At 43.0% G+C, this 19,646-nt stretch overlaps 2 protein-coding genes across 2 annotated transcripts; one reads left to right on the forward strand and one right to left on the reverse strand.

The window, feature by feature from the left end:
* Nucleotides 1–14,900: 14,900 nt before the first annotated feature.
* LOC137717486 (uncharacterized) lies at nucleotides 14,901–17,647 on the forward strand. Its single transcript, XM_068456869.1, has 4 exons — nucleotides 14,901–15,216; nucleotides 15,295–15,355; nucleotides 15,623–15,767; nucleotides 17,245–17,647. Exons 1-4 carry the CDS (start codon nucleotides 15,009–15,011, stop codon nucleotides 17,500–17,502), a joined length of 672 nt encoding a protein of 223 aa, XP_068312970.1. The 5' UTR covers nucleotides 14,901–15,008; the 3' UTR covers nucleotides 17,503–17,647.
* A 392-nt stretch (nucleotides 17,648–18,039) lies between these two features.
* LOC137717485 (chlorophyll a-b binding protein CP24 10A, chloroplastic) lies at nucleotides 18,040–19,167 on the reverse strand. The gene is made up of 2 exons (XM_068456868.1): nucleotides 18,821–19,167; nucleotides 18,040–18,735 (listed from the first exon to the last, which is right to left on the reverse strand). Exons 1-2 carry the CDS (start codon nucleotides 19,048–19,050, stop codon nucleotides 18,186–18,188), a joined length of 780 nt encoding a protein of 259 aa, XP_068312969.1. The 5' UTR covers nucleotides 19,051–19,167; the 3' UTR covers nucleotides 18,040–18,185.
* Between the last annotated feature and the right edge of the window lie 479 nt (nucleotides 19,168–19,646).

Here is a 19,646-nt window from a genome sequence, read left to right on the forward strand (position 1 = left end):
TAACGTTTTTATAGTTGTTTCGCATTTAGGTGACACGTACCCAGAGGACGAGCGTGCACACGCGAGGCAGGGGGGCTACGACCCTTCTACATACCAGTGAGTGGGCTTTTGTTTTCCGTATATACCTATATACATTTATATTCCCAGAAATTGATTTAAAAAGGGTTATTTGCCTTATGCCATGCATATTATTATTATCGTTTATGCATCATCACATTTATTAGTAGTGGCATGCATATACATATTTATATGTGGGTGCTGTGGAGGCATAGGTAAGTGCCAGGTAAGCGTTAATTAACGATTGCATTAATTAGTGGTTGGAGATGCTTAGAGAGCTCATAACCTGCACCCCCGGTGTTAGTGCTCCCGCCCAGAGTAGGGCACAGTCCTTCACGTGTTGTTCACCTCCCGCACCATACGCTCAGCTTGGATCCAAGCTAGGTGCATAGGCCTGTCGTACAGACCACAATAGGTGGTTCCGACTCGTAGGTGACCCGCGATTATTCGCACAGCCTTCACGTGATCGTAGCACTAGAGCGTATATATATGTTACACCCAGGCTTGTCGTACAGACCACTTTAGGTGGTTCCGACTCGTGGGCAGGTTTAGATATCATGATTGAGATTTGAGCTCTAGATGCAGCCGTACAGGTCACGTTAGGTGACTCCGGCTGCCAGATTACATGATATTGATATGGTTATACCTGGGCACTTGCATATCACTTTGAGATTGTGGCATGGCATATCTTGAGCATGATTGGTATACCCTTGAGCATGTTTTGCATGTTTACACATACGTATATATGTTTATTTTCTGGGAAGTATACAGGTTTTACGGCGAGGGGTTAGAAAGTATTTTGTAAATGGTTTTCGAAAGGATTGTTTTTGCCCACTCACGCTTTTGTTTTGCGCCCCTCCAGGTTCTAGTTGCTTAGCCGTTGCGGTGGTTTCCCTTGTGAGCTTTTCGGCGTTCTGACAGACACTCCACATCGTAGGGTCGCCTTCGGGCGTACTGTTGTTGTCGTTTCATTTGGACTGCTTTAGACCTGCTCTGAATTTGTATCGCACTAACTAGCACTCATTTTAGTACTTGTATGCTAGTTTTTAATTTATTCGTACTTTTATATTACTACTTATTAGCTTCCGCACGTGCACATGGCTACATCACCTTTGTGTGACGGCCAGCACGCTCCGATCTCGGTCGGGGTGTGTCAGTTTGGTATCAGAGCCTAGGTTTGGCAGTCCTGTGTCCTTGTGAGTATTCTAATAATTTTGGTGTCTTCTGTCAGAACTATGCCGCCTCGTCGGGAACCCCGTCGCTCTTCTGAGCCTATGTTCCCCGATATTACTCAGTTGGGGGAAGCTTTTGCTACAGCCCTCCAGGCAGTGATGCGCCCTCCCCAGAGGACTCCTCTGGAGACGATGTACAATCTGAAGTTGGATAAGTTTAAGGGCAGTGAGGGACCCGAGAGCGCAGAGCGCTGGCTAGAACATATAGAGAAGACTTTCCGGGTGCTACATAATCAGGGGAACTTGCCTATGGAGAGGTGGGTTGAGACGACCGCTTGGTTTCTGGATACGGAGTCGGCAGCTTGGTGGGAGCAGGAGCTTCGTAGGTTGACTCCGGATCAGAGGATTGATTGGAACGTGTTTACGGGGTTATTTAGGAGAAGATATGTACCCCCTGAGTACATTGACCGCAAGAAGCAGGAGTTTTCCGAACTGAAACAGCGGAAGATGTCAGCGAATGAGTACTACCGTAAGTTTACGGACTTGTCCCGTTATCACCCTGATGTCGCTGGTAATCCGGCGGAGATGCTCCGTCTTTTCCGTCTGGGCACCAGGAAGAAGTGGCGTTCTATGGCGTCTACGGTCCACAGCGAGACTTATCGGGACTTCTATGAGATACTACTGAGGATCGAGGACTCTGAGAATATGTCGAGCGATACTGATGAAGAGAAGGACGGCAACCAGAAGAAAGATGACAAAGGCAAAGGTCAGGCATCGCTCGGGGCCCGTCAGACTCAGAGCTTCAAGAGAGGTGGAGCTAGTTCTAGTTCTTCGAGTGGTGGCTTCAGTGCCACTGGGCAGGGTCGTGGAGGTAGATTTTCTGGTGGCGCTAGAGGCCAGAGGCAGGGCGATGGTGGGCGAGGCAGAGCCCCTATTTGCCGCAGGTGTAACAACCGACATTTTGGTGAGTGTAGACGTGGTAGCAACGGTTGTTTCACATGTGGACAGGTGGGACATAGAGCGGCAAATTGTCCCCAGGGTCAGCAGCAGCAGAAACCGCAGCAGACCTTTATGCCCCCACCTGCACCACTCCAGCAGATCCAGGGTCCTAGTAGTTACGGCCAGACGGGTCGAGGTGGTGCTTACCACTATCAGGGTGATGCTGTCCCTTATGCTCCGGGGCAGTATCAGTATCCCCAGGATCCCTATTCCCAGGGTGGCTATCCCCAGTATTCGGGCGGCTATATGCCGTATCCTCCAGCTCCAGCGGGTGGTTCACAGTGGTACCAGGGAGGACAGTATCAGCAGGGGGAGATTGCCACTAGTAGTGCAGGGTCTTCGAGACAGTCAGGCCAGCCCAGTCAGGGGCGTGGTGCTCAGGGACGCGGTGTTCAGGCGAGCCGAGGCCGCGGTGGGCGTCAGCAGGGACAGGGGCGTCTTCACAATATTTCTCTGCAGGACGCTCAGAACAACCCAGACTTGATTATGGGTACGTTGAACATTCTTGGTTGTTTTGCTAGAGTCTTAATTGATTGTGGAGCTACACATTCCGTAATTTCTCATACATTTGCTCAAGCGACGCAACCTCGCCCCACACCCCTAGGATATGATTTAGAGTTGGTTATGCCTAGGGGAGAGAGTTGCGTTGTAGATTGTGTGTACCCGGGGTGTCCAGTGATCGTAGAGGGTGTTGCTTTGTCAGCCGATCTTATCCCGTTAGATATTGTGGACTTTGATGTGATTCTGGGCACGGATTGGTTGCACTTCTATCGTGCCAACATTGACTGTTATGGAAAAGTGGTTACGTTTCACCGACCTGGACTACCTGTGGTTACCTTCGTGGGTGAGCAGAGTGGGGTGAAATATGGCGTTATTTCGGCGCTACGAGCGAAAAAGTTGTTAACTAAGGGTTGTCAGGGGTATCTGGCTCATGTGGTGCTGGATGAGGTTGTTACTAGCAGAATAGAGGATGTGAGAGTGGTCAGACACTTCCCTGATGTATTTCCTGAGGATTTACCTGGATTACCCCCAGATCGAGACGTAGAGTTCACCATTGAGTTGATTCCAGGTACCAATCCTATTTCTTTAACTCCTTATCGTATGGCTCCTGCGGAGTTAAGGGAATTGAAAGTTCAGCTGCAAGAGTTAGTAGATAAGGGATTTATCCAGCCTAGTACTTCGCCTTGGGGTGCTCCAGTGTTGTTTGTGAGGAAGAAGGATGGAACTTTGAGACTGTGCATCGACTACAGGCAACTCAATCGGGTGACGATTAAAAACCGTTATCCATTGCCTCGTATCGATGATTTGTTCGATCAGCTGAGAGGTGCTTGCGTGTTCTCTAAGATAGACTTGAGGTCTGGTTACTATCAGCTGAAGATCAGTAGGGATGATGTCCCTAAGACGGCGTTCAGGACTCGTTACGGTCATTACGAGTTTCTGGTTATGCCATTTGGGTTGACGAATGCACCAGCCGCCTTTATGGATTTGATGAACCGAGTATTCCAGCCTTACTTAGATAGATTCGTCATTGTCTTCATTGACGATATTCTGGTGTATTCTAAGTCGAAAGCGGAGCATGTTCGACATCTTACTTTGGTGTTGAAAAGGTTGAGGGAACACCAGTTATATGCTAAGTTTAGCAAGTGCCAGTTCTGGTTAGACCAAGTTGCGTTCTTGGGGCACGTCGTTTCTGCTCAGGGTATTTTGGTTGACCCTCAGAAGGTTGCAGCGGTAGAGAGTTGGGAGCAACCGCGAACCGTCACCGAAGTGAGAAGTTTCCTTGGTTTGGCAGGGTATTATCGGAGGTTCGTTAAGGATTTTTCGGTGATTGCCTTGCCGTTGACGAGGTTAACGAGAAAGGATGTTAAATTTGAGTGGGATGATAGGTGTGAGCAGAGTTTCCAACGGTTGAAGCATTGTCTCACTCATGCACCTGTTTTGGCACTCCCAGAAGATAGCGGTGATTTCGAGGTTTATAGCGATGCTTCCTTGAATGGTTTGGGATGTGTATTGATGCAGCATGGTAGGGTGATTGCTTATGCTTCGCGGCAGTTGAAACCTCATGAGAGGAATTACCCTACACATGATTTGGAGTTGGCTGCTATCATTTTTGCGTTAAAGTTGTGAGGCACTATCTTTACGGAGAAAAGTGCAGGATCTTTACGGATCACAAGAGTCTCCAGTATCTCTTTACTCAGAAGGAACTCAATCTTCGTCAGCGGAGGTGGTTGGAGTTGCTCAGCGATTACGATTGCACGATTGATTATCATCCTGGTCGTGCGAACGTAGTGGCTGATGCACTTAGCAGGAAGTCACAGGGCCGTATTAATGCGTTGTACGCTAGTCGTGCTCCTCTTTTGGTGGACTTGCGTACTACGGGGGTAAGGCTAGAAGCCGAAGATCGAGATGTGGCATTACTTGCTAATTTCCAAGTTAGGCCGATACTTGTTGATCGGGTGCTTGAAGCCCAAGTAACTGATCAGGAGACTCAAGAACTTATTCAAGCTCGAGAGCAAGGAAGGAGGCGAGACCTCAGAGTTCGGGATTCGGATGGCATGTTGATGCTAGAAGGTAGAATGTTCGTGCCTAAGAGTGTGGAATTGAAGAAAGAAATTCTCGATGAAGCACATATCTCGGCTTATGCCATGCACCCAGGAGCTACTAAAATGTATCATACCATTCGACCATTTTACTATTGGCCGGGTATGAAGAGGGAGATAGCCGAGTATGTGAGCAGGTGTGCTGTTTGTCAGCAAGTTAAAGCAGAAAGGAAGAAGCCGTTTGGGTTGTTGCAGCCGCTTCCCGTTCCAGAGTGGAAATGGGAAAATATCACCATGGATTTTGTGTACAAGCTCCCGCGTACACATAATGGCTTTGACGGCATTTGGGTGATCGTCGATCGACTCACTAAGTCGGCTCATTTTATTCCTGTGAGGGAGAAGTATTCCCTGAGCCGTTTAGCGGAGTTGTTCATTTCGAAGGTTGTGAAGTACCACGGTGTCCCAGTGAGTATTGTTTCGGATCGAGATCCACGATTTACGTCGAAGTTTTGGGTAGCTTTCCAGGAAGCTTTGGGCACGAGATTACTTTACAGCACGGCGTATCATCCACAGACAGACGGACAATCAGAGAGAACTATTCAGACCTTGGAGGATATGCTGCGAGCTTCGGTGTTGCAGTTTGGTGACGCTTGGCACCAAAGATTGGATTTGATGGAATTTGCCTACAACAACAGTTTTCATTCGAGCATTGGCATGGCGCCATTTGAGGCCTTGTATGGCAGAGCTTGTCGCACACCGTTGTGTTGGTCAGAGGTTGGCGAAAGAGTTTTAGTGGGTCCAGAGATTGTCGAGGAGACTACTCAGAATGTTCAGGTGATTAAGTCTAACCTGAAAGCAGCTCAGGACAGGCAGAAGAGTCTAGCGGATCGGCGTGCTACGGACAGAACATATGAGGTCGGAGATTGGGTATTTCTGAAGCTTTCACCGTGGAGAGGTGTTGTGCGGTTCGGAAAGAAAGGGAAGTTGAGTCCCAGGTACATCGGACCATACGTGGTCACAGAACGAGTTGGTGAGGTAGCTTACAGGTTGGAGTTGCCCCCGGAGTTGGCTAGAGTGCATAATGTTTTTCACGTGTCTATGCTCCGACACTATGTTGCTGATCCATCTCACGTGATACCTCCTCAACCGCTTGAGATTAACCCAGATTTGACGTACGATGAGGAACCGGTGACGATCATTGATTGGAAAGAGAAGGTTTTGAGGAACAAGACAGTGAATTTGGTGAAGGTTTTGTGGAGGAACCATTCAGCCGAAGAAGCTACGTGGGAGACAGAGAATCGGATGAGGGATTTGTATCCCCGGTTGTTCTTTGACCACTAGGGGTTGTTATTTGGTTGTTTTGAATTTCGGGACGAAATTCTTTTAAGGTGGGAAGGTTGTGACATCCCGTCCCGGAAATACCGAAATGTACGTATGAAATTACAATTTTACCCCTAGTGTGCTTTCGTCACGTTTTGGTTGTTGTGTTGTGGCATGTGTTTGGAACCTCACACACTTCCACACACACACAGACACTATCCTTCTCTCTCTCCCTCTGTCTTCTCTCTCTCCCGAGTCCTCTATCCTTCTTCTTCTTCCTAAAAACGTACGGACCAACACACATACCCCTCAAACCGTGACAGATCGAGGAAACTAAGGACACCATTCAACTCGTGAGGTCGAGGCGAGCACAACCATACCATTTTCAGGTAGGAACCTCAACGTTTTCACGTCGAATTCACAAGCCCCGATTTATGTACTGTTCATGCAAAATTTATACGTTGAGTTTTTGGGATTTCTAAGCTCGTAGGTAGCTTGGTGGTGTCCCAAGGAGCCTCGGAGTGCTTCGTTGGACGAAATTGGACGTCGGGATCGTCCTACTCGAAGTTGGCCGGTTTTGGTTGTTTGCACAGGTAAGATTTCGTAACTTTTAGCCTTTAAAAGTGGTCCAACGTGATTCTACTAGTTTAGGGCTTTCTTTTGGTCCAAGAATCATAGAAAACGGTTGAGAAACGAAGGAGAATAGTTAGTTTAAAGTTTTTCCCAGTTTTCGGCGACCGGAGTCCGGCGAGGGTAGGCCGGAGAAGAAAGGGGAATATTCCGTCAAGTTTGACGGAATATTCCTAACGGCAGTGACGGTATCCGGTTAGATTTGACGGAATATTCCGTCAGTTTAACGGAATATTCCTGACGGCGTCTGTTGACACCGTCAGTGTACCTGGCACGTGGCCGCGCGTGGGGGGCGCGTAGGTCCGTGCCTGTGCTGGCGCGTGGGGGCGCGTGCGGGGTCCAAAAATTTTTCTAAAAATATGGTTGCGATCCTGAGGTTGTGTAGAGCACGTGGGTATATTCATTTGTCCATTTTGAGCAATGTATGAGAAGTTATTACGAGAAACGGGTTATGTGCTTTAAAGTTAACGTTTTTATAGTTGTTTCGCATTTAGGTGACACGTACCCAGAGGACGAGCGTGCACACGCGAGGCAGGGGGGCTACGACCCTTCTACATACCAGTGAGTGGGCTTTTGTTTTCCGTATATACCTATATACATTTATATTCCCAGAAATTGATTTAAAAAGGGTTATTTGCCTTATGCCATGCATATTATTATTATCGTTTATGCATCATCACATTTATTAGTAGTGGCATGCATATACATATTTATATGTGGGTGCTGTGGAGGCATAGGTAAGTGCCAGGTAAGCGTTAATTAACGATTGCATTAATTAGTGGTTGGAGATGCTTAGAGAGCTCATAACCTGCACCCCCGGTGTTAGTGCTCCCGCCCAGAGTAGGGCACAGTCCTTCACGTGTTGTTCACCTCCCGCACCATACGCTCAGCTTGGATCCAAGCTAGGTGCATAGGCCTGTCGTACAGACCACAATAGGTGGTTCCGACTCGTAGGTGACCCGCGATTATTCGCACAGCCTTCACGTGATCGTAGCACTAGAGCGTATATATATGTTACACCCAGGCTTGTCGTACAGACCACTTTAGGTGGTTCCGACTCGTGGGCAGGTTTAGATATCATGATTGAGATTTGAGCTCTAGATGCAGCCGTACAAGTCACGTTAGGTGACTCCGGCTGCCAGATTACATGATATTGATATGGTTATACCTGGGCACTTGCATATCACTTTGAGATTGTGGCATGGCATATCTTGAGCATGATTGGTATACCCTTGAGCATGTTTTGCATGTTTACACATACGTATATATGTTTATTTTCTGGGAAGTATACAGGTTTTACGGCGAGGGGTTAGAAAGTATTTTGTAAATGGTTTTCGAAAGGATTGTTTTTGCCCACTCACGCTTTTGTTTTGCGCCCCTCCAGGTTCTAGTTGCTTAGCCGTTGCGGTGGTTTCCCTTGTGAGCTTTTCGGCGTTCTGACAGACACTCCACATCGTAGGGTCGCCTTCGGGCGTACTGTTGTTGTCGTTTCATTTGGACTGCTTTAGACCTGCTCTGAATTTGTATCGCACTAACTAGCACTCATTTTAGTACTTGTATGCTAGTTTTTAATTTATTCGTACTTTTATATTACTACTTATTAGCTTCCGCACGTGCACATGGCTACGTCACCTTTGTGTGACGGCCAGCACGCTCCGATCTCGGTCGGGGTGTGTCACAAATACCTTAGATTTGGATTTATATTCTTGTTTTCAATGTGGTTGGAGGATGTGAGGTTTTTACCACTGGTTTCAGAAGCTTGGATTCAATTTCATTTAAATGGTTGTCCTCTATTTATTTTTTCAGCTAAGTTACAGCTCTTAAGGGTAAGTTAAAGAGTTAGAACTGAGGCTCGTTTGGGAAAGTTAACTCAAGTATTGATAATTCCTTGTAGAACTATGATCAAATTCAAAATGAGATTGCTAGACTTGGTCCAAATGAGGACCGATTATCTCATGAGTCTTTGGCTCAAGGTCAGGCTCATGAGACACTTTGTATTCAAGAAATTATGTTGAAAGACAAGTCTAGAGTTTGTTGGTTATCTATAGGGATCAAAATACGAAGTTCTTTCATTATATGGTCGATTAGTGAGTGTTTGGTGGTTAGCCAGAATAAGTATGGTGTGGCCTATTTTGGCTAGGGTTCCCTTGTGGATTGAGACTTGAACTTATGGGCGAGAAAGCCTTAGGGTTTCGCACGTTAGGGCTTGCGAAACCCTAGCCTTATTTGGAGCGAGGTGAGGTGCCGCACTTGGGAGAACATGAGAAATTGCGGTGGCATCGGTGTTAGGCATCACAAGGCTTATAGTGGCGTCGGATGCTCATATTGCCCTTTCTTTTGCGGCGGTGACAGTTTGGGAGCCACCGCTCTTTGCAGTGTGGCGTGAGGCAATTGTGGTGGCGAGACAAGACCTGAGGGTTGGGTCGTGGGGATTGGTTCCAACCAAGTGACGTATGGCGCCAAATTCTACGGTGGTGTTATCTCTGCTTCGGTGTTCCTGCTTGATGATCTTTGTGTTTCCACCATTCTTGAATGGAAGAAGAAATTGGAGATAAAAGTTCCGTGTCTGGAGTTTTTCTTTCACTCAATTGGATGAAAAGTCGTGAGCGTTTTTCAAGAGCTCTCAATGAAACCACCAATTTGTGTAAGCAAATTTCCGCCCCGGATTGAATTGACGAAAACCTACACACACAAAGAAAAGAGAGAAACAAAGTTAGACTAACACCGGTGTGGTGTTAGCTAAATGGCCTCTGATGCCTAAGTTAGAAAAACTGTAGGAAGTAATAAGAGTATGGTGAGAGTTCTTGATTACTAGAATAAAGTGGCTGACTTTGGCTATTTATAGAAAACTGAAGAGTTAACCCCATCGTCTAGGTTTGTTGAACCTATTAGTGAAGTGTTACTTTGTCTGCACACCGATGTAGGAGTATTCCTCTTAGATTCCTGGAAAATGCCTAAGAGAAACTTATCATGCTAAAAGAATGACAGGTAAGCCCATTACATGTAAGGGTAATCTGCGCAGGCCGGGTGGGGATCAACTTGGACCATTAAGTAGAAAGTTGAGAAGGAAATGGGCAAAGACTTATTTTAGCTATAACTCTTGTACTTTACACAAAATCTCACTTTACCTCTACACTTTATCCTCTCTGGATTCCTTCCACCAAATCCACACAATCAACAAATCCGGGCCCTTGAAATTTGATTCAACGGCTAAAGTTATTATAACTTTTAAACGGGCCCCCTATTTTTAGCCGTTGGATCAAATTTCAAGGGCTCAGATTTGTTGATTGGGTGGATTTAGTGGACGGGATCCGGAGAGGATCCATTTCCTTTCTTTTGTGCTCCACTTTACTTCATTTCGTCAATTGAGTTTAACAGAGTTGAAAAAAAATGTTAGTGTTACTTACATGGGATATGCTCTTTGGTCTTTAGCATTGTTGAGGAAGGAATTTGGGGTAACTTTGCCTCTAATATGAAAACGAATCGAATAATTCAAAGAGCGCCTACATTGTCAACAAAACTAACGCCTCCAATCTAATTGCTGAAACAAGATAAAGTGAGACACGAAAAAAGAGTACAAACTAAACTACAGACTAAATTGAGATTTTATGTAATATATATGTGGCATAACCAAAAAAAAAAAGAAACAGCAAACCATGATCAACTTAAACGGGCCGTTAGTATTTTTTTTGGTTAACAACCATAAACAACTTAGCCGTTGAAATTAATCCGAGCTCTCTCACCAAAGCCCACCAATCAATTAATCCGAACTCTTGAAATTTGATCCAACAGCTACAAAAAGGGGGCCTCTTTAAAAGTTATAATAATTTTAGCCGTTAGATCAAATTTCAAGGGTCCGGATTAATTGATTGGTGGGCTTTGGTGGGAGAGATCCGGAGGGGATCTCTTCCCCCTTAAAGATCATCCATATGGAAATGACAAATTACCTTTAAAGTTGTTTAGTCACATGGGCAAAGCCGCTAAGGGACTAGAATAGTCTGTGGCCCATCATGCCTTTTTTTTTCTTGCAATATTAATAGATGTTGCTGCTACATATCAATTAAATACTTTTAAAATTTAAGTGTGTTCTTAATCCAAACCTTTTTTTTTTACAGGCTAGGCTTCATTTTTCTCTCCATTTCTTTTATGGTGGTGCATTCTTCACTTCCCCTTCTTATTATACCAACTTTTAAAATTTAAGTGTGTTCTTGGTTAGATTTTGTACGCTGTATTGTCTTACTTTGAAGAGCACAAATTTGTGTCGAACCACGATAAAAACTGCGTCTCTTTTTCCTTCTGTATTTGCTGATGCCACCAGTCATTGTCCAAGCAAAATTGAATTGATTTTGTTTGTACGACATACTTCACCAATCTTGAAACTACCAAGCACTGGTCAACTTCATATCTTTAGGAACTCACTGAAGGAGTCTTTGCTGACGGGTTTGGGTCAGCTAAGGTAGGTTGTTCAAACCAGTTAATAGGTTGAAATAAAATCAGGAGAACAAGAATGTATACTACAATAGTAAGTGGAAGTGACACTAACAGCAACCCCTTTCACAATGTTGCCATCTTTCCTTCTGACCACCGATGCCAACTCCGTCGATCAGTTTTTGAGATTGCTTATGGAGTTGGTTTGCCAATCAAATTGACTTTGGAATTTGGAACCATTATCGGTCATTTGGTCCTTTTGCAAGAGTGTTAGTAGATTTTGATCTTGTGATTCTTTCGCCGTCTCAGATGCGGATTGAGTGGGACAATGATGACCTCACCACTGTCCCCATCAATCCACATCTGGGATGGCAGAGGAACCACAAGTTCAATTTTCTACCAACACCCTTACAAAAAGGCCAAATGACCAATTTTTTTTTTTTTTCCAAAACAAAAAGTTCTTTGTGGTAAAAGAAAAATTAACAAAATTTTTTTTTGAAAATGGGGGATTGGTATGATGCTAGCGACTGGTATGAGGTTCCGTTGCTACCTCTCTACCAACTACTCTGTAGAATCATTGCTACGTTAGTAGCGACTGATTTTGAAAATAGTCACTTGCTACTTACCGATAGTTCTTTTGGACAATTGGTAGGGAAGTACCGATCATATTCTTTTCTATTTTATTTATTTATTTTCCCTTTTTTTTTTCTTTTTTCCATTGAATTTTTTTTCTTCCTACATTACTTTATCTAGCTTATATTTATATCCTTGTTTTCGAGTGTTTTGACATGAATTTATAAGAAAATTCACCGAAATAAAATTAAACATAAAATTTCTTTATTATAATGAAAGATGATGATAACTTCAAGCAATTAATAGTATATCAGAGCATATTTAAAGACAACAATTAAAATATGAAATGATCGTCGTCTCCATAAAATTAGTTAGTTTATGACAATTGATGAAATGAAATCAACTGCTTGAAATGCTCCCAATCCTTCTCTTGCCCTCATAATCATCAGCGGTCATGGCAGCAACGGGATCAACCACTGACTCGTTCTTGACGGAAATGACAAGCTGATAGTTGATGTCTGCCACCACCTGAGTGTCGCCCCAGATGAATGGGCGAGGATCGATAGCGTAGTACCGATCTTTCCCTATTCCAACTTATTTATTTATCTTCTGCTTTTAAATTTTTTCATTTCAATTTTTTTTCATACGTTATTTTATTAGGAAAACTAACGAAAAGTCCTCAAAAACTTTAGTTTTTAATCAAAAGGACAAAATAAAAGTGTAAGTGAATAGTATCAGAAATGACTTTTCAAGGTAAAAATGTCATTAATGTTAAAAGCGAACAGTATCGGGATTGTTTCATTAAGATTCCCTATTTTATTTGGATAACCACTGTTAAACTCAAATATTTTTAATTTAGGTTTTAAATCATTGATTTCAAGTGTTTAAATATGAATCATAATAGATTTTTCAAGGAAAAATATATTTTGAAGAACATAAATATTATAGTTTGTTGTTATGGTAGAGAAATAAAACAAAATTAAAAAAAAATTAAAAAAATTAAAAAGGTGATCGGTATAATGATAGCGGTTGGTATCGGTTTCTGTAACTATTTTACCAGCGACTATTATGAGTAATGGTTGTTACTTGGCTAGCGATAGTTTCTTCATATATCGGTATCAAAGTACCGATCATATCTTTTTTTATTTTATTTATTTATTTTCTGTTTTTTTCTTTTTCCATTAAATTTTCTTTTCCTCCGACTTTACTTTATTTAGATTCAAATACCTTAGATTTGGATTTATATTCTTGTTTTCGAGTGTTTTGACATGGATTATAGTAAAGTCTTCACCGAAAATACATTTTGTAGAAAATGAAGATGATAATTTGGTGTTATAGTTTGGCGTCAATGTGGTTGGAGGATGTCAGGTTTTTACCACTGGTTTCAGAAGCTTGGATTCAATTTCATTTAATTGGTTGTCCTCTGTTTATTCTTTCAGCTAAGCTACAACTCTTAGGGTAAGTTAAAAAGTTAGAATTGATACTCGTTTGGGAAATTTAACTCAAGTATTGATAATTCCTTGCAGAACTTGGATCAAATTCAAAATGAGATTGCTAGACTTGGTCCAAATGAGGACCGATTATCTCATGAGTATTTGGCTCAAGGTTAGGTTCATGAGACACTTCGTATTCAAGAAATTATGTTGAAAGACAAGTCTAGAGTTTGTTGGTTATCTATAGGGATCAAAATACGAAGTTCCTTCATTATATGGTCGATTAGTGAGTGCTTGGTGGTCAGCCAAAATGAGCGTGGTGTGGCCTGTTTTAGCTAAGGTTCCTTCGTGGACTGAGCCTTAAAATTGTCGGAGAGAAAACCTTAGGGTTTTGCACATTAGGGCTTACGAAACCCTAGCCCCATTTGGAGTGAGGTGCGGTGCCACACTTGGGACAACATGAGATGTCGTGGTGGCATCAATGCTAGGCACCGCAAGTCTTATAGTGGCGTTGGATGCTTGGATTGCCCTTTCTTTTGCGGTGGTGACAGTTTGGGAGCCACCGCTCTTTGCAGTGTGGCGTGAGGCAATGGTGGTGGCACGACAGGACCTAAGGGTTGGGTCATGGGATCGGTTCCAACCAAGCGACATATGGCGCCAAATTCTGCGATGGTGCTGTCGTTGCTTTGGTGTTCCTGCTTGATGATCTTTGTGTTTCCACCATTCTTGAATGGAAGAAGAAATTGGAGACACAAGTTCCATGTTTGGAGTTTTGCTTTCGCTCAATTGGATGAAAAGTCGTGAGTGTTTTTCAAGGGCTCTTAATGAAACCACCAATTTGTGTAAGCAAATTTCCGCCTCAGATTGATTTGACGAAAACCTACACACACAAAGAAAAGAGAGAAATGGAGTTAGACTAACACCGGTGTGGTGTTAGCCAAATGGCCTCTGATGCCTAAGTTAGAAAAAGTGTAGGAAGTAATAAGAGTACGGTGAGATTTCTTGATTACTAAAATAAAGTGGCTGACCTTGGCTATTTATAGAAACTGAAAAGTTAACCCCCAACGTCCAGGTTTGTTGAACCTATTAGTGGAGTGTTACTTAGTATGCACATTGATGTAGGAGTATTCCTCTTATATTCTTGGAAAATGCCTAAGAGAATCTTATCATGCTAAAAGAATGACAGGTAAGCCCATTACATGTAACGGTAATCTGCGCATGTCGCGTAGGGATCAACTTGGACCATTAAGTAGAAAGTTGAGAAGGAAATGGGCAAATACTTATTTTAGCTATAACTCTTGTACTCTACACAAAATCTCACTTTACCTCTATAGTCTATTTAGTCTCACTTTACCCAATGTGCTTTTCTTTTGTGCTCCACTTTACTTCATTTCGTCAATTGAGTTTAACAGAATTGAAGAAAAATGTTAGTTTTACTTATGCTTTTTCATCTTTAGCATGGTTGAAGAAGGAATTTGGGGTAACTTTGCCTCTAATATGAAAAATGAATCAAATAATTCAAAGAGCTCTTGCATTGTCAACAAAACTAACGCCTCTAATCTAATTGCTGAAACGAGATAAAGTGAGACACAAAAAAAGAGTACAAACTAAACGACACAACTAAATTGAGATTTTATGTAATATTTACGTGGCAAAAAAAAAAAAAAGAGGCAGCAAACTATGAACAACCTAAACGGGCCCTTAGTATTTTTTTTTTGTCAACAACCATAAACAACTTAGGAATGTCCGCCGTTCTCATAAACAACCTCGTTACTGTCGTCCTTCGTCTTAAATGCCTCCCCCTCCATTCACTTTCTTAACACGGAGACAGAGACAGAGATCACCCCTCCTAAGCAATGTCGACCGCAGCTTCCTCCACGTCCTTCACTTGCCACTCCCCGCTCCTTCCCCGCCCAAATGCTCCATTCGGGATCTCTGTCGCCGTCGCGATTCCCAGGTGTCTGCCGCCGTTGCCGCATTTGAAAACTAAGAGGAGGAGTTCAACCACCACCTATTGCTCCGCCGACGCTGCGAAAGATAAAGATTCCACCCCCATTGAGCTCAGTAAGAACTGAACTGATTTTCTCTTTTCTGTTCTTTGATTTCTTTGATCATACCCCACTACAACTTCCATCTGTGCAGGATATGAGGCTTTTCCTACCGTCATGGACATCAATCAAATTCGTGATATTTTGCCTCACCGGTCAGTGCCTTTTTCTGCACCATTTCCTGCGAAATTTTGTTTCTTTTTCAAATAAAAAAGAGCGACCCTTGCGAGGGTCGGGAAACGTCTCTCGGATGCAGTCTTACCCTTGCAAAGAGGCTGTTTCCACGATTCGAATTCGTGACCTTTCGGTCACAAAAGAGCAACATTTCCGTTGCACCAAAGCTCGCCCTCGGTTTCTTTTCCAAATCATTTGAATTAGTTTGAGCCTACATTTTGTTTGATCGGGTTTTGGTGGTGGTTTAGGTTTCCGTTTCTGTTAGTGGATAGAGTGATTGAATACAATGCTGGAGTTTCAGCTGTTGCAATCAAGAATGTCACCATCAATGATAATTTCTTTCCTGGGCATTTCCCCGAGAGGCCGATTATGCCTGGTGTTCTCATGGTTGAGGTAATCCTTTTTTTCGTTATCAAACTAAACGATAGGCCGCTCTTTACATGCATTATCCTCAAACACTTCAAATAATAAGGTACATTTGTGTGTGTGTGTATTGTATAAGTATATATTAGCAGAAACATGCTTGCATTAATAGAAGCAGCGTATGAAACTTGCAACATACGGACATGATTTCCGCTAATCTATCTAGAGTACTGATCTACAGCTAACAAAAATAATAGCAAGATTAGTGATATGTTAAAAGTGTAAAATTAATAGTGAATGTTAGAGAACTCCCGTGCAAAAACACTCATGTCAAGTTGTTGTACATGGTCCACTCTGCACAATTTTAAGCCTTTTTCCTAAATCAAGGACATGTCAATGCTACTGAGATGGTGTCGCTGAGTGGCAGTAAGATGAAAACATGGGAGTAGATTTCACTTTGTATGTGTTTTAACATGAAGTTATTGTAAAAGATAGAGGACATTTGTGTAAATACCATATTTACGCGACTTGTCGGATACAACTGAGCGGCTAGTCAAGAACTCAAGATGGTTCTGAATGGCTCAAATTGTAGTCCTCGGAAAGATATTTCCCAGGGTTATATTCTTATTCGGGGTGTTGTCATTTTGTCCTTGGACGGGAAGATGACATTGAATTTAGGGTGGCTGGGTGAAAACTCTTTACAGAATCTATTTCCCAGGCTTTCCGATATATCTAAGGTTTCATTATAAGACTATTTCTAGTCTTGTGAACTCTGTTGAAATATCCTTGAGTTGGGTTTTGGCTTTTGAAAGATTTTGGAGCGGGTTTCTAAACTAGAGCATGTAGATTGGAGTCCTATAAATGAGAAGGAAGCTTGGTCAGAACGATCGTTTGAAGGAAGAGTTTGCTGGTGCAATATTTGAGTGTGGCAGTAAGAAATCATCTGGACTGGACAGCATTTATTTGGCAGTTTTTAAGGATTGAAGGGAAGTGGTTATGGAGGATCTTGACGTTTCCATGAGTCTTTACAATAGAGTTGTGAATTATTGTACTACTTTGACCTATATAATTCGATCCCTAAGAAACCTTGTTGTGAACGACTTCTGTCGTATCAACTGGTCTGGTTTATGATGCGTTATTAATGTTGTCTTGCATCCTCTCTTCTTGATAGAAGCGTCTGTGCTATCCAAGATTCTGGGGTTTTTCTTGCAAGTTTTTCTGTCTTTCTATACTCTAAAACCCAAGTTATCCCAGCTTTGGTCCTTGCAAGTTTATAGTTGTTTTTCTTTGGCTGATAGCTGATTGCAACATCGATTCATGTGATGTGCTTCGGAATACAATGCCATGCGCTAAATTATAGCACATTGCAATATCAATTCATGTGATAACATCCTGTAATCTTAACAAAAAGATAACGCATATTGCTGCAGTTGACTAAGTTTCCCGTTAGCACTTGGCTGTTGTGTTTAGATTAGTAATGATACATGTCAATGCTTGTTGTATCTAGGCAATGGCACAAGTTGGTGGCTTGGTTATGCTACAACCGGAAGTGGGAGGCTCTCGTGACACTTTCTTTTTTGCTGGAATTGACAAAGTTAGATTCAGGAAACCAGTGATTGCCGGTGACACATTAGTGATGAGAATGACGCTTATTAAGTTGCAGAAACGCTTTGGAATCGCAAAGATGGAAGGCAAGGCCTACGTTGGAGGTGAAGTCGTATGTGAGGGAGAGTTTCTGATGGCTACTGGTACCGGTGGTGACTGATCTCAAATTTTTCGATAATTTCATTGCTAAAATTGGTTTCATGTATTCTTCACTTGACTCGTACTATTTTTTCTTCTCGCTTTATTTTTTAGAATAATACTTGGCTACTCAAAGATGAGTAGGAACTTCTACTCAAAATTCTTAGTATTTTAATCACAGAGCTTTGTGTTTATAATCAGAACCGTTCATACAATCAATCACACTATAAAGATCATCTTTGCAAAACATAAATTAAAACTAAGGTCGTTTAGTCAATCTATTGTAGCAAATACATAAACGGTTTGTAATGCTTTTACCAATACCGTTCATTTGTTTTTAAACAGTTTGATGACTAAACAATCTTAGTTTTAATTGATTTTTTGCAGAAGGTGATCTTTATTTATAATATAAACGGTTTTGATTATAAACACGAAGTTCTACAAATTGACAACGAACAATTTTGAGAAATTTTAAGTAGGAGTTCCTACTCATCTTTGAGTAGCCAAATATTGTTCTTATTTTTATCCACGTGTAAACGTTTTGGCAGTTTAAATTGTGTTTAAGAGATTTTTATGGTTAATTCTTGCCATGATTACGAAGACAAGATGTCGTTAACGACACTTAAGTAGCAATTAAATTGAAAAGGATAAAAAAAAAAGGGTAATTAGTTATATCTACATATTGAAAAGTAAATGCCAAATGGTTTACAAGCCAAGAGCACCAAGGGGCGTCTTTCCTTGCCCAGCTTCAAAGTAGAAAATGAGCATAGCCACCATAGCAAGCCTTGCATGCTTAATCTCAGCCAGTTTCAGTCTCTCCAACTTTTCGCCATCTGGAACGTAAACCCCGTCCTGGATGGAGCCGGCGAAGCCCAAGGGGTCGAAGAACTTGCCACCCGGGTAGCCTTGCTCTCCGGTGGCGTTGGCGAAGTTCTCCGAGGTCTTGGACCAAGGTGTGGCCCACTCGACGGACTGGGACTCAGGGTTGTAGAAGTCCACCCATCTCTTGCTTTCCACCCATCCCATGAGCAAGAGTTGAGTGCCGAGCAGTGAGCCGAAGGAGAAGGGTGAGATGGCACTGGGGTCAGCTCCGGCTTCGAACCATGGGATACCACTCCACGCCTGGCCAACAAAGATGCCAACGACTGCCGCCATTGCCCACCGGCCGTGGATGAGCTCCGCCTCTCTGTACCACTTGAGGAACGCCGGGTCCTTGCCTAGTCCTAGTGGGTCAAAACCGTAGTCACCTGGAAGCCTGCACGCGTATATCAGACCAGATTCATACATATATCTGTGACAAACTTAGAATTATAATGTGGTTGATAATATATGAAACTCACGAGCCATCGAGCCACTCGGGGTCGATGAAGTTGCCGCCGCCTTTAACCGCCGGGATCCAAGACTTCTTTGCCGCAGCAGCAACCACACTGAACCTCTTAGGAGTAGGAGAAGCACCGCCAACCCTGCTTCCAACGGTGGCCGCAGAGAGCAAGACCTGACTTCTCTTGCCTCCACATAAGAAGGCTGCCGAGTTCAACCCGTTGAGGACTGCACCAGTGGTTGCCGCCATCTCTCTCTCTCTCTCTCTCTCTCTCACTAAGCAAAAACAGAGACTCAGAGAGTTTTTCTGGTGGCAATGAATGTTTGAGAGTTATTTGGGTGGTGGTGTTTTATCACCTTGAGCTTTAGAGAGAGAGAGAGAGGGAGAGAGAGAGAGAGTGGAGAGGAGAGAGAATCTAGAGGGTGACGTTGGGAGGAGCCAGCTAGGATAAAGAAATCTGACTAGGTTGTGTTAGATAGATTTCGGACCAATGAGACTAGTCCTCCATCCGCATGCATGCATTGCCGCCAACCACGTGGACTACCACTTTGTCTTCGTGCCACTACCTCCACAGGCTAAGGTAACAAAATATCATTAAGGTCCTTGCAAAATGATGGAATTATGTCATCCACGATAATGTGCTGAAGTATAACCAAATGGTCCAAAATGACAGCTACTTCTGATTTTTTATTATTTTTCTTTCTCGTTTTCTACCCCGCATTTTGTTATTCTTTTAGATTAAGCCCACATTTAAACTTTGTAGCGTGTGCTTGTGACCAAATAAGACCAGAGACACCGCATGATGTCTCTATGTGCATCTATAGCTTATCTCGATACCAATCGAT

Source organism: Pyrus communis, chromosome 15 (assembly GCF_963583255.1).
Source record: "Pyrus communis chromosome 15, drPyrComm1.1, whole genome shotgun sequence".
NCBI lineage: Eukaryota > Viridiplantae > Streptophyta > Magnoliopsida > Rosales > Rosaceae > Pyrus > Pyrus communis.